This window comes from Bubalus kerabau, chromosome 3, assembly GCF_029407905.1.
Source record: "Bubalus kerabau isolate K-KA32 ecotype Philippines breed swamp buffalo chromosome 3, PCC_UOA_SB_1v2, whole genome shotgun sequence".
NCBI classification, from domain to species: domain Eukaryota; kingdom Metazoa; phylum Chordata; class Mammalia; order Artiodactyla; family Bovidae; genus Bubalus; species Bubalus kerabau.
Window position 1 is genome coordinate 6,250,787 of NC_073626.1, and position 12,533 is coordinate 6,263,319.

Consider the following 12,533-nt stretch of genomic DNA (forward strand, 5'->3'; position numbering starts at 1 on the left):
TGTCCGACTCTTTCGAGGCCATGGAATGTAGCCTGCCAGACTTCTCTGGCCATAAAATCCTCCAGGCAAGAATACTGGAGTGGGTTTCCATTTCCTTCTCCAAGCTATGATCTGCTGGACACAATGAATAGAGTCGAAACATACATATACCAGTTTGAAAACCATCTTCTTAAAAGGAGAAATAGAGTAGTTAAGGAATATTATTACACGAATTAAGATAATTTTATGAATGAATATTTGATTTAGAATCATTATTAGCATGTTTTATACATATTCATATTGTAGTATATCATTGTTAATTATGAAATCTTAAACTATATATTTTAGAGTGAAAATGCACTGTTTTGTCATTTCATATAACATCACAAATGTCAAATGCCTGTGGAGAAATTATTTAAATTATTTATTATTTAGAAATCTTTAAAAAGCTCTTCTTCTTGAATATATCTATTACTACAGAGTATTAAATCGAAAGGAAATAAATAACCTAACTGAGTAAAGGAACTACTGTACACTTACTTTTTACAAAGTTTGGCTGTGAAAATCCTTTGTATTAAAAAAAAATTACCAAAAAGGTTACAAAAGAAACCTTCTTTGTAATAATTTTGAAAATGTACCAGTTAGTTTGGATTTGATCTCCACTATTTTCTGTTTTTTGCAAGTGTTTAACATAGCTAAAACTACACTTAAAATGATTGCATTAGACATCCACAAATTTTTATTATGAGGAGAAAATGAATAACTTAAATTTAAGACACATATTGAATTAAGCATGATTATCAAAGCTTCCCGTGTCAACTGATTTGTGCACTAACATTACATTCTATGTCAAGGACTCATATCCCAATTATTTTACTTGACTTACCCCCAGGACAGTATCCACAGTGAATACTGCCAGTGGGTCCAGAACTGCCCACAGTCCCATGGTGATGATTAACTTTGACAGGACGTCAGGGCAGAAGGCAAACAGTAGCTGACAGCCCCATCTGACCAGAACCAAGGGAAGGACCACTGCGTTCAGCATGAAAGGCCCCACCACAACCACAAGCATCTCTTCTGCGACGTGAAGGGAAGAGGCTGGGTAGCAGAGCTCCACTGTGAGGGGGGAAAAACGGAATCTGCCGGAAAACAAAGGAGCAACACCCGTGCAAAGAGAAGAATTCCATAAAACGCTAAGTAAACAAAACACTTGGCAGAACAATGTGTTTTTATTTTTAATGCAGAAATTGTGACACTTAACAGCATCTCAAAGTTAAGTGTTAGAAGTCTTTCATCTTTTCCTTAGAATCTCAACAGCTCACTTTCAAGGAAATGGCAAATTCTACCTTGTTCATTGTTCTTGTAAATTTCATATGCTGTCATAGAAAGGATACCATTTTAATCCACTAAGCAGAGCGTTCTTTAGACTAAAAACCAGCCAGCAGGTCGACATACTGACTAGAAGGCTATCTGAAATCAAAGTATATCAGTGGACTTAGTAACGACTCAGTCAATGGCACTCCACTCCAGTACTCTTGCCTGGAACATCCCATGGACAGAGGAGCCTGGTGGGCTGCAGTCCATGGGGTCGCTAAGAGTCAGACACGACTGAGTGCCTTCACTTTCACTTTTCACTTTCATGCATTGGAGAAGGAAATGGCAACCCACTCCAGGGTTCTTGCCTGGAGAATCCCAGGGACGGGGGAGCCTGGTGGGCTGCCGTCTACGGGGTCGCACAGAGTCGGACACGACTGAAGCGACTTAGCAGCAGTAGCAGCAGCAGCAGTCTCTAACAGAAATCAGAAATACAAATAAATCTCATAATTCTCGGCAAGTTTCACATCGCTGAGCGGTCTTGCTTACGATTCTCTCGCTAGAGCCCCTACATACCACAACGACAGTGCTGACCCCAGAAGCATCTAAAGGGACAGCTTCACACAACCTAGGATCTGAGGCTTGACTCCAAGGGGAGCCAGTAATTCAAGAAGCCTTCATCCAGACTTTGGCGCCCTCTTTCCAAGCAAAGTGAGCCATCCTTGACTCTCATTTTTCCCTCCCCTGTGTTTCAGCCTCATAGAGCTGCTATTCTGTAGTTAATCCTGTTTGTGTATCCTGCTTATCAGCTCTCTACTAAAAAGAGTTCTTCATTTTATCCTTTCCTTGACCTTTTCTTTGAAGGAAACTATTGTGCTTTGTTCTTAGGCCACTGTGAGTATCAAATAAAATAAGATGTATACATTTCTCTATCAGAGGACCTAACAGAAAAAACAGAAACATTCTCACTGTTGCTGTAGCCGTTGTCATGCCCTATAACTGCAACATGACATGTATGATTCCAGCCTGAGGAACTAGGCAATAATACAAAATATCCAGTGTTCAGGTCCTTTGATTCTTTTTCTTTTATTTTTTTAATTGGAGTATAATTACTTTCCAATGTTATGTCAGTTTCTGCTATACAACAGTGTGAATCAGTTGTACCTATACATATACCCCTTCTCTCTTGAGCTTAGATCCTCTGTTGCTTAAGAAATTAGATAAACTGAGATACCAAGATATCTGTGCAGTCTCATTTCATTAACAACCAATAAAGACAGAGCTGCCTTTCCTATTGAAACAGTAACAGAGCAAATAGTATAAAGCAAACATCCCAAGCACATAATATTTATTTTTTCTACTTTAGAAACTCTCTCTCACACACACACACACACAAAAGGGAAGGAGGGGAGGAAGGAGGAAAGAAAGGAATACAAGACCTATTTCATTCTCCCATGAAGATACAGTTATTCAGTATATTTAAACTTTCATATGCTATAATATATACAGAAGTTTGTGATTTAATTCCAAAAGATGACCAATAACTGTATATGTATATGTATAACATAAATCATCATTATTTTTCAAAGTGTCTTAAATAGTTTGCAATCCTCTTAATTGAAAATATACACACATCTTTGTTTTTATCTGTACCATCTACATTTGAGAAAATTTTACTTGTACTGACATCTATCTGTCTATCTACAGTGTCTCTGAAATCATGTTTATGGAGAGATAACCTTTACAGTATCATCTTTTTCCAGAGGATAATGGCCCAGAAAGCTGCCTGGACCTGAGTTTGGTAATTGTTTAGATTCAATCATTTTGCAGAAGAAGCAATCTTTGCTTCTCTGAGGATAGATGATAAATCATACTTATATTACTTCTAATATACCCTCAGCCTAAGTCTCACTCTGATAAAATCAAAATAGGATAAAATATTGTTGCTAAATGCCCTTTTGGATTCTACTCAGATATTAGAACATATTTGAATCTGCTAAATTTTAAATAAATATTGACGCACCAGTTATATATTTGTATACATAGGCCCAAAATGAGAATCTAACTGTAATAGACATTCCTGCTCTTAAAGACATTTTTGTCTTTTCAACTTATACCTGCATTGTAGGTCTTAAGGTAAGTGGGTGAGAGAGGAGTTTTGTACTCTCATTGGCCTCTCAAGACGAAAATGCATGCCTTTGACTTCCGGGGGAAGCACTCACTTTGTAACAGGAGTTGAAATGGCCTGGAGGAAAAACCACTGGCTGAGATAATGCAGGTAGAGCCTCAGGAACCAGAGAGAAGCCATCAGCAGGATGATGTACCAGAAGCCCTGGCTTTGCCATTGAGCGAACTCAAGTTTGGAACACACTGACACCAGCACAAAGCAGAGATGCTTGAAGAATTCTCCAGATGCGGCGTTAGCGGCGGCCGAGGAACGACTACAAGCAAAGAAACAGTAGATAAGTCCTGGGCTTAACTGCAACCCAAAATAAGATGTTTTGAGAATGCTAAGGAAGACACAGTGAAAGTAAATTTGAATGAAAGTATTTCTTAGCCACCTGGGACTTAAACTAGTCACAGTCCTTTCCACTACAATGGATTACTAAAGGGGAACATACAGGTACATGGATATCAGGAATTCCCTGGTGTTCCAGCGGTTAGGAATCTGAGCTGTCACTGCCAAGGACCCAGGTTCAATTCCTGGTTGGGGAACTAAGATCCCACAAAACACAAAATCATGGATGTGGAAATGCCAATCAAAACCACAATGATATATCTCCTCACACCTGTTGTTAACACGATGGCTACTATCAGAAAAAAAAAAAAAAAGATGAAATAATATGTTGATGAGAATTTGAAAAAAATGGAACTCTTAAACACTGTTGGTGGGAATATAAAACCATGTGCTGCTGCTAAGTCGCTTCAGTCGTGTCCAACTCTGAGCGACCTCATGGACTGCAGCCTACCAGGCTTCTCCGTCCATGACATTCTCCAGGCAAGAACACTGGAGTGGGTTGCCATTTCCCTCTCCAATGCATGAAGGTGGAAAGTGAAAGTGAAGTCACTCAGTCATGTCCAACTCTAAGCGACCCCATGGACTGCAGCCTACCAGGCTCCTCCATCCATGGGATTTTCCAGGCAAGAGTACTGGAGTGGGGTGCCATTGCCTTCTCCCATAAAACCATATAATCAGTATGAAAAACAGTACAACAGATCCTCAAAAAATTAAAAAAGCATGATTACCATATGATCCAGCATTACTCCTTCTGGGTGTTTATCCAAAAGAATTCAAAGCAAGATCCCAAAAAGATGTTTGCACACCTATGTTCATAGCGGCATTACTCACAATAGCCAAAAAGTGGGGGAAGCCTAGCTGTCAATCAAGTGGAATAATTATTAGCCTTAAAAAGGAAGGAAATTCTGCTACATGCTACAACAGGGATGAACCTTGAAAGTATTATGCTAAGTGAAATAAGCCTGTTACCGAAAGAAAAGTACTGTATGATTCTACCTATGTGAGATGCCTAGAGTAGTCAAATTCATAGACAGAGGGCAGAATGCCGGTTGCCAGGGTCCAGGGGAGAGACAGAGGGAAGTCCTTTCATGGTATAGAGTTTCAGTTTTGCAAGATGAAAAACCTGTAGAGATGGGTTACCTGACCACGTGAATACACTTACAACTGAACTGCACACTCAAAATGGTTAAGATGATGCATTATAGGTTATGTGTGTCTTGCAATTAAACTATATAAAGAAATATGAAAATAAATCACTGTAAACAATAAACTAATTTTGTAAAAAAAAAAATCTTTAAAATTTATACCATAGTCCTGCTTACCTCACCTACTCATAATGATCCCTCTCTATTAAGGTTACATTTAATTATTGGCATATAACTGGTTCAAAGTTAACTATCTCATTTTGAAAATTGACGTGAATGACTCGCATACCACTAAAAACACATGAATGAGAATTTGAAACTTAAGAGCTCTTGCATTCTTTAATACAATACGGACACTTTCTGTTGAAACGAAACATGAAAGAGTTAGATACAGTGATTCTGATGAAGCTCTGGTTTCCTCTCTCTGTGTGGCATCGACAGCAGGAGATGTTTTCAAATGTTTTTTAAAGTATCGTTTGCAAAAACAAACAAACAAACAAGGAAGGGTTGGGAGTTGGAAAAGAAAGAGTCCTCACTGCGTATGGATACTGTGTTTCTTTGGGGGTGATGTTCTAAAGTGAACTGGGATAATGGCTGCAGCAGTGTGAATATCCTAAAAACTGTAAATTGAACGCTTTAAATAGGCGGATGGTATGGTGTATGAATTGCGCTTCCCAGGTGGCTCAGTGGCAAAGAATCCACCTGCCAATGCACGAGACACAAGAGACCTCTTAGAATTATTAGGAATATTTCTAATCCTAGAATTATTCTACGATAATTCCGCAAATTCCTAAACCAAAATTAGTCCTGATTATAAACACATTAGCAAAGAAGCTGGTTCCGTGGTACGTAGTTCAGGGGTTTAGTAACTAACTAACCACAGCCGTTCAAGGCATTGTGGGAACATTAAGCGAAATGAAATTCATAGACAGATTCCAAAGATTTTATATACAAAAGTTCATCTCTCTCTGAAGACTATCAAATAAATGGCAATTGTACCACCAAAAGAAGATAAGTCATAGAAGTAAGTCTTTGGGAGGTAAAAAGAAGAAAAACTATAAACGGTCAGTGAAAGAAAATCCATTATTCCCTTTAAAATTCCAATCCATGACTTTAACCTTCTGGTCTGCACGGGACTAATAAGGTGCTGATCTTGACATTGACATTTTATTATTGTTCTCGGGTGTCTTTTTCCATGAAGGAGGAGGGCATCGTCTCACTGAAAGCTATGTGCCATCTTGTACTGAGTGTGCTTTTCAGTTACTCAAATGAGGAACAAACAGGAAACAGGCCCCTAAGAGGCTCTGGTTTACTAATGGCAAAATTGTCAGGAGAATGACTCTCTTATAGAAGGGTTCCAGAACACATTTACCATCATGCGAAATGAAACTCAGGACTTGCTACCCTGCTGAAGGAAAATATTCTGTGCATGATCTCCTCTTCACTTAATTATTCTGTCACTGTTTTGCCTCTTCAAAGAGAAGAGAAAATCAAACACAGATTTGACATTGTGTTGTTTGCAAAAAACTGGAAAATCTCAAATGATGCAAAACAGAAAAGACAGTAGCTTCTTTGACCTTTGGAAATTTCCACTGTTTTTTTCCATTTATTGACATGAAATGACTAAGTAGTTTAAATATTTATGCCCAGAACTCACTATCAAGTCATACTTTTACCATTAGTTTCACCAATAAAGGGTTTCCCAGCCACATTCTGATACACATATTCATTTATAGGATATTTGATTTAGGATAAATAACACCAAAATTTCATTGCATACCATTTATATCTAATTCATAATATTCAATTTTCTTATCCATAGTCAACACAACTAAGTATTTGTTCCTGTTTATTTGCCTAACAATAGTAACTATACCATCTGGACTTAAAGGATTGGGAAAACCTTGGCATCAGAGTTTAAAAAATTGGACACTGCAAAGATAGAAATTAATAAAAGAATCAGTAGATGCTAGATGATGCCAAATAAAAGGGTGCATCCAAAAGCTCATTAACTGAACAAAACTAGTCAACTATATCCTCATAAACAATTCTTGAATGACAAAGTCTACGTGAGTGCTTTCTCCTAATGGTTTTGAACTTACACCTGAAATACAAGTGCGCACTAACATAGAACTTCATCCACAATGCTCCCTGCATATATTGTTCTTAAAGTAGATTTCATTCAAAAGACAATTGTGCATCCATGTTTCCAAATTGCCTGGAAAGAAAGTACCTTTTTCATTCTTGTATGCACGCAAGGCACGCTGTGACACAGGGTGCCACGGCCTAATATCTTCATCCACATTTCGACTCTTCTCTCCTTCCCCTGTAATCTTTCTTGGTTATGGACAAAGAGTATGACCATCAAAAGGATAACAAATGGCCTCTGCCACTGGGGTGTGTAATATGAACAGTGGGAATTGATTTGTTGGTTATGAAGGCAGCCATAGAGCACAGATCATTGCAAAATCACATTGAGGCCGGCAGCCACGCCTCGGCTCGTGCAGGCGGCCCGTCTATCGCTCCTGGGGTGAGCTGCCAGAGGGCATGAGGAATCGGGAGGTCATCCAGTATTGAGCTATCAAATGAAACCTATTTCTCTGGACTTCAGCTGCATTTCATATGACACACATATATCCCCCTTCCATGCCCAGTCCTTATAGAGACCTGAAATAAAACAAGATTTCTATGATCATCAGTGCAATAATACTAAAAAACAATAATAATAATACCAAAATTGCTTTGAAAGAAAGAAAAAAAAAAGCATGGAATGCATTCCTCAACTCTCTCCTACAGTGAACAGGAGTCCTTAGGTCTGGGAAGGACCAAATCCTGAGATCTGTGAAGCAAAGAGGAATTAAACACACGGGGGTGAGGGGGTGGACGGGACACCCAGAAGGGCATTCTGTCACACAGGTCATTCTCAGAGGAGTAAAGTCCTATTTCTAAACCAGGAAATGCGTTGAACTGGGTGGAGCAGGTCTTTGTATCACTAAGTAGTGTTGATAGAGGCCGAAGCTGCAGAAGTGAAAGAAGCCTGGTCCGCCTGTGTAGGAGTGTGGACTCTTCTCTGGCACCATCGATAGCCCGCAAAGTATTTTTCAAGGTGAGGGTGATGAGGAGGGATGACTAAGAATGAGAAAACCGCCCTCAAGATTTTCTAAATGGCAGCTGAGAGAAGCCTCATAAGCGCACGGCAGTGAATCATTCAATGGTTTGACTGGTAGGGACTCTTTGGGCCAGTTCACTGTGACATCATGTTTAAAAGAAAACGAGGTTAAAAAAATATATATATATATGTCAAGATGAAGAAACACTTATTTGGAAAGAAATAACATTAGTAAAAATGAGTTACTATAATCATGTGCTGGTTATTGGATTAATCTATGTAAATTATAAATGGCGTCTGCTTTCTTTTTTTAACCAAAGTTATTAAAATGTCCAAATCTGCTCTTGTTTTGTCATGGTTTCAAGTATTGGGGGAAATACTTTCACAAAAGTATCTGTACATTCACATTTAACAAAATGCTTTGGACAAAACTGTTACCCGTTCTCCCAACATTTAGAAAGCTGTCTCAAAAAAGAAAACTTCACAAATTTATCTGGAGGTTAGCATTTTTCAACTAGATTTTTCCCCCTAAAATTCTGTCTCCTTGGCCAAGTGGGTAGTATACTTTTAGCATAACACATTGTACTTTGAACAGGTTTAATTCAATTTACAAAAAATGCCTCTAATTAAGTTAAAAGATCTTTGAAAATTGCTAAATCTTAGGGGTAATAGTATCACTACTGACATTGAAATAATTGATCATTCCCACTGAGGCACAGAAGTATGAATGTTCTAATGAGAAAACAGGGATTGAGTATGTTGAAGGACTCCAAAGAGACTCCCAAACTCTTAAGGCTGTTATTTCCAGTGACAGTCTCTGAATGGGAGTGGGAGGCATCGGAGAGGGGCAGAGGCAGACACAACTTATCCTCCAGTAGAAAAAGAACATGAAATCAAACTTCAAAAATAAAGTTACATCTTGAAGCAAAGGTAACCAAAGTCCGTTTACCTTTTTGAAAATAATATCTTTTATTTAACATGTGTATTTCTGCTTTAGGACATCCTTTTTTTTTCCGTTTACTAAAACTATTTTCTTTTTTTAAAAAGTGTATTGAAGTATAGTTGATTTACAATGTTGTAATTTCTGCTGTACAGCAAAGTGACTCAGTCATACATGCGTGCATGCCACATCCCTTTGGCCGTGTCCGACTCTTTGTGACCCCATGGACTGTAGCCCGCCAGGCTCTTCTGTCCATGGGATTCTCCAGGCAAGAATACTGGAGTGGGTCGCCATGCCCTCCTCCAGGGGATCTTCCCGACTCAGGGATTGAACCCAGGTCTCTTAAGCCTCCTGCCTTGGCAGGCAGGTTCTTTACCACTAGCGCCACCTGGGAAGCCCCTCAGTTACACATACATACATTGGTTTTCACAGTCTTTTCCCATTACAAAGTTTATTATGGGATATTGAATATAGTTCCTTCTGCTGTGCATTAGGACCTTGTTGTTTACCCATCCTATATATACTAGTTTGCACATGCTAATCCCAAACTCACAATCCTCCCTCCCCCACCCCAAAGAGCACATTCTCCAATACTCCGTAGTAACAAATACTGGATGCAATATTACAATAGAATGAATCTGTTTTTCCAAGAGAAATTTTCTTAGAGTGAAATATAAGCAAATGTAGGGCTGCTTTATGATAGAGAAGCTATACGCGAGCTTAGGGCAACCAGTGCTCCGGACTGAACGACACCAGCGCAGGAAGCAGAGGTGCAGTTTCGTCACACTTATTATCGAAGCATTCCTTCTGACTTCGTGAAATCACTTTCCTTTGCAGCTAATGTGTTGGTCAGAAGAAGAACATCTACCTTGCCAGCATCTGCCAGGCCTAATTGGATAAAATGTTTGCAAAGCACTTTATCAGAGAAAATAGCTAAATAGTTTATGCCTAATGGAAATTTGATTAACAATTGGAGCAATAACACAAAAGCAGTTAGCTTTGAAAACAATTGCGCTGGCAAGATGCAGGATTATATACATAAGATCAGCGTTGTTGTTCAGTACCTACGTCATGTCTGAGTCTTTGCGACCTTATCAACTACAGTCCATCAGGCTCTTCTGTCCATGAGATTTTCCCAGCAAGACTACTGGAGTCGGTTTCCATTTCCTCCTCCAGGGGATCTTCCTGACCCTGAGAGCAAACCCACATCTCTTGCATTGGTAGGCAGATTCTTTACCACTGAACCATTTTTGAAGCCCTGGGAAAAGTACTTAATCTCTCTAAAATAATACCCATAAGATACTTACTTACAATACCTATTTCAAAGTTTCATGGAGCAATCAAAAGGGAGAATGTAATACTTTGTCTCATGTGTCGTGCTTACTCTCTAAGTCTTGTCTGACTCTTTGAGATCCCATGGACTGTAGCCTGCCAGGCTCCTTTGTCCATGGGATTGCAGGCAAGAATACTGGAGAGAGTTGCCATGCCCTCCTCCAGGGGATCTTCCCAACCCAGGGATCAAACTCAGGTATCTCGCACTGCAGGCAGATTCTTTACCATCTGAGCCCCCAGGGAAGCCCAATACTTCTCTCATAACAAGTGTCAATTTAATATTAGCCAAAAATAATTTTCCATCAATAATAATTATAGTATTTTCTAAATAAGTAATAAGGAAAACAATCAAAATTTCACTCTCTTCTCCTTTGTTGAATTCAGAGACATGTTTTAGCTATTGAAATAAAATTTAAATTCTTCCAATTATATCAAGACAAGTTTTAGTAATCCTTAATGCATATCTTTTTTTTGAAAACTTTTAAGTAATGACTTAAAATAGAGGGTCATATATTCTCATAATTTAGCACAACAAAATACATAATATATTAACACTTTTTCCAATTTAATTCTGAGTTGTTTTATTTAGCCACCTATTATAAAAAGTAATTTGTGTTGATAGCTCTGAGGAAATTTAGAAATTAAAGAGCTAATTAAATTCCTTCAGAGTAATTTTTGAGTCTCTGTATCAATATATACATGTATGTGCACATATTGAAACATCTGCAAGTGGCCAAATACAGCTAGACATTTCTGGAAACTGACCTTCCATCAAGACTACCGAGCCTGTTTCCCCAGGGCAAATAAGTCTAACTTTTAAGCCATATTTCCAAAGAAATCATAGTTTGTGCACCTGGCAGACTGAACTAGAATGTCAGAAATTACTACCAAGTTAGAAAAGAAAGGTAATGAGAACCTGACCTATTTGTTGTGAACTTGCTATGGATGGAGAATCTTAAGTTAAAATAATAATACATATTCTATGAATCATTTAAATAATGATCCCATTTCTATAAATCATTTGGCATCTTCAAAGTTATATTTGAATGGTATTTTTATAAGTGCTTTGCCTGCATATTTTTTTTTAAAAAAAGAGGTTTTCAAACATATTACAAAAGCATTATTTTAAAAAGCCACATATGGTGTAAGAATTATGGGATATCAACCTGAAACAAAAGTACGATCACAGCTTGCAAAACGCATTGCTAAGCACCAAAGAATTGATGCTTTTGGACTGTGGTGCTGGAGAAGATTCCTGAGAGTCCCTTGGACTGCAAAGAGATCAAGCCAGTCAATCCCAAAGGAAATCAACCCTGAATATTCATTGGAAGGACGGATGCTGAAGTTGGAGCTCCAATATTTTAGCCACATGATGTGAAGAGCCAACTCATTGGAAAAGACTTTGATGCTGGGCAAGATTGAAGACAAAAGGAGAAGGAAGAGGCAGAGGATGAGATAGGCTCAATAGACATAATTTGAGCAAACTCAGGGAGACAGTGAAGGATGGAGGAACCTGCTGCAGTCCATGGGGTCACAGAGAATGGGACACGACTTAGCAACTGATCAACAGCCATTAAGTGGCTGACTTAATGTTGCATATATATTCTTATATTGCAAGGATGTACTATTTTTGTCAACTGAAACTCTGACCTGTAAAATGACAGCTTCTTAATCTTTACACTTATTGAAGTACACATTATCCAAGGAGATACCTGACAATGCTGATTAGAACACCAAGGTAAACAGAGGTCCCAGAAACATTTGGTTGTCTCCTACTGGAGAGTCTTCCACTCTGAGGCAGTGCTGCAGGCAGAGGACCCCCCAGGAAGAGAACTTGAGATCCACAGACACCTATTCTGTGCAGAGGGTGCAGAGCTGAGAAGGAAATCCTGGCCCTTCAGGAGGGTGTAGCTGAGTCCTTGACTGATGCCCTGGAGTTGGAGTGGCCCTTGGGAACTGTCCCAAAAAAAGGCAAGGAGGCAAAGCGTGTGTCCCTCCTCCTCAATTCACTGTCAGCTGCTCTGCAGGAGGGGCTTCTGGACAAGAATAGTTCCTGTGACCAAGGAGAGTCATGAAAAGGACACCTCGGATCATGAGAGACAGTGTGACTGCTGGGAGGATATGAAGACCACTCTGTAGAGGTGGAGAAACCAGAATGAGACGAAAACACTCTGGCTCCAGGTCAGACGATGACTG

General features: G+C 39.0%; 1 protein-coding gene across 1 annotated transcript in view; it reads right to left on the minus strand.

Annotated features, from left to right (window-relative positions):
• Positions 1 to 352: 352 nt before the first annotated feature.
• LOC129645359 (uncharacterized) overlaps positions 353 to 12,533 on the minus strand; it is a 288,071-nt gene continuing 275,890 nt past the window's right edge. Inside the window, exons 15-17 of the mRNA XM_055570431.1 lie at positions 3,516 to 3,734; positions 866 to 1,118; positions 353 to 379 (exon numbers count right to left, since the gene is read on the minus strand). Coding sequence (XP_055426406.1) covers positions 353 to 379; positions 866 to 1,118; positions 3,516 to 3,734 — 499 coding nt within the window. The remainder of the gene's footprint in view (positions 380 to 865; positions 1,119 to 3,515; positions 3,735 to 12,533) is intronic.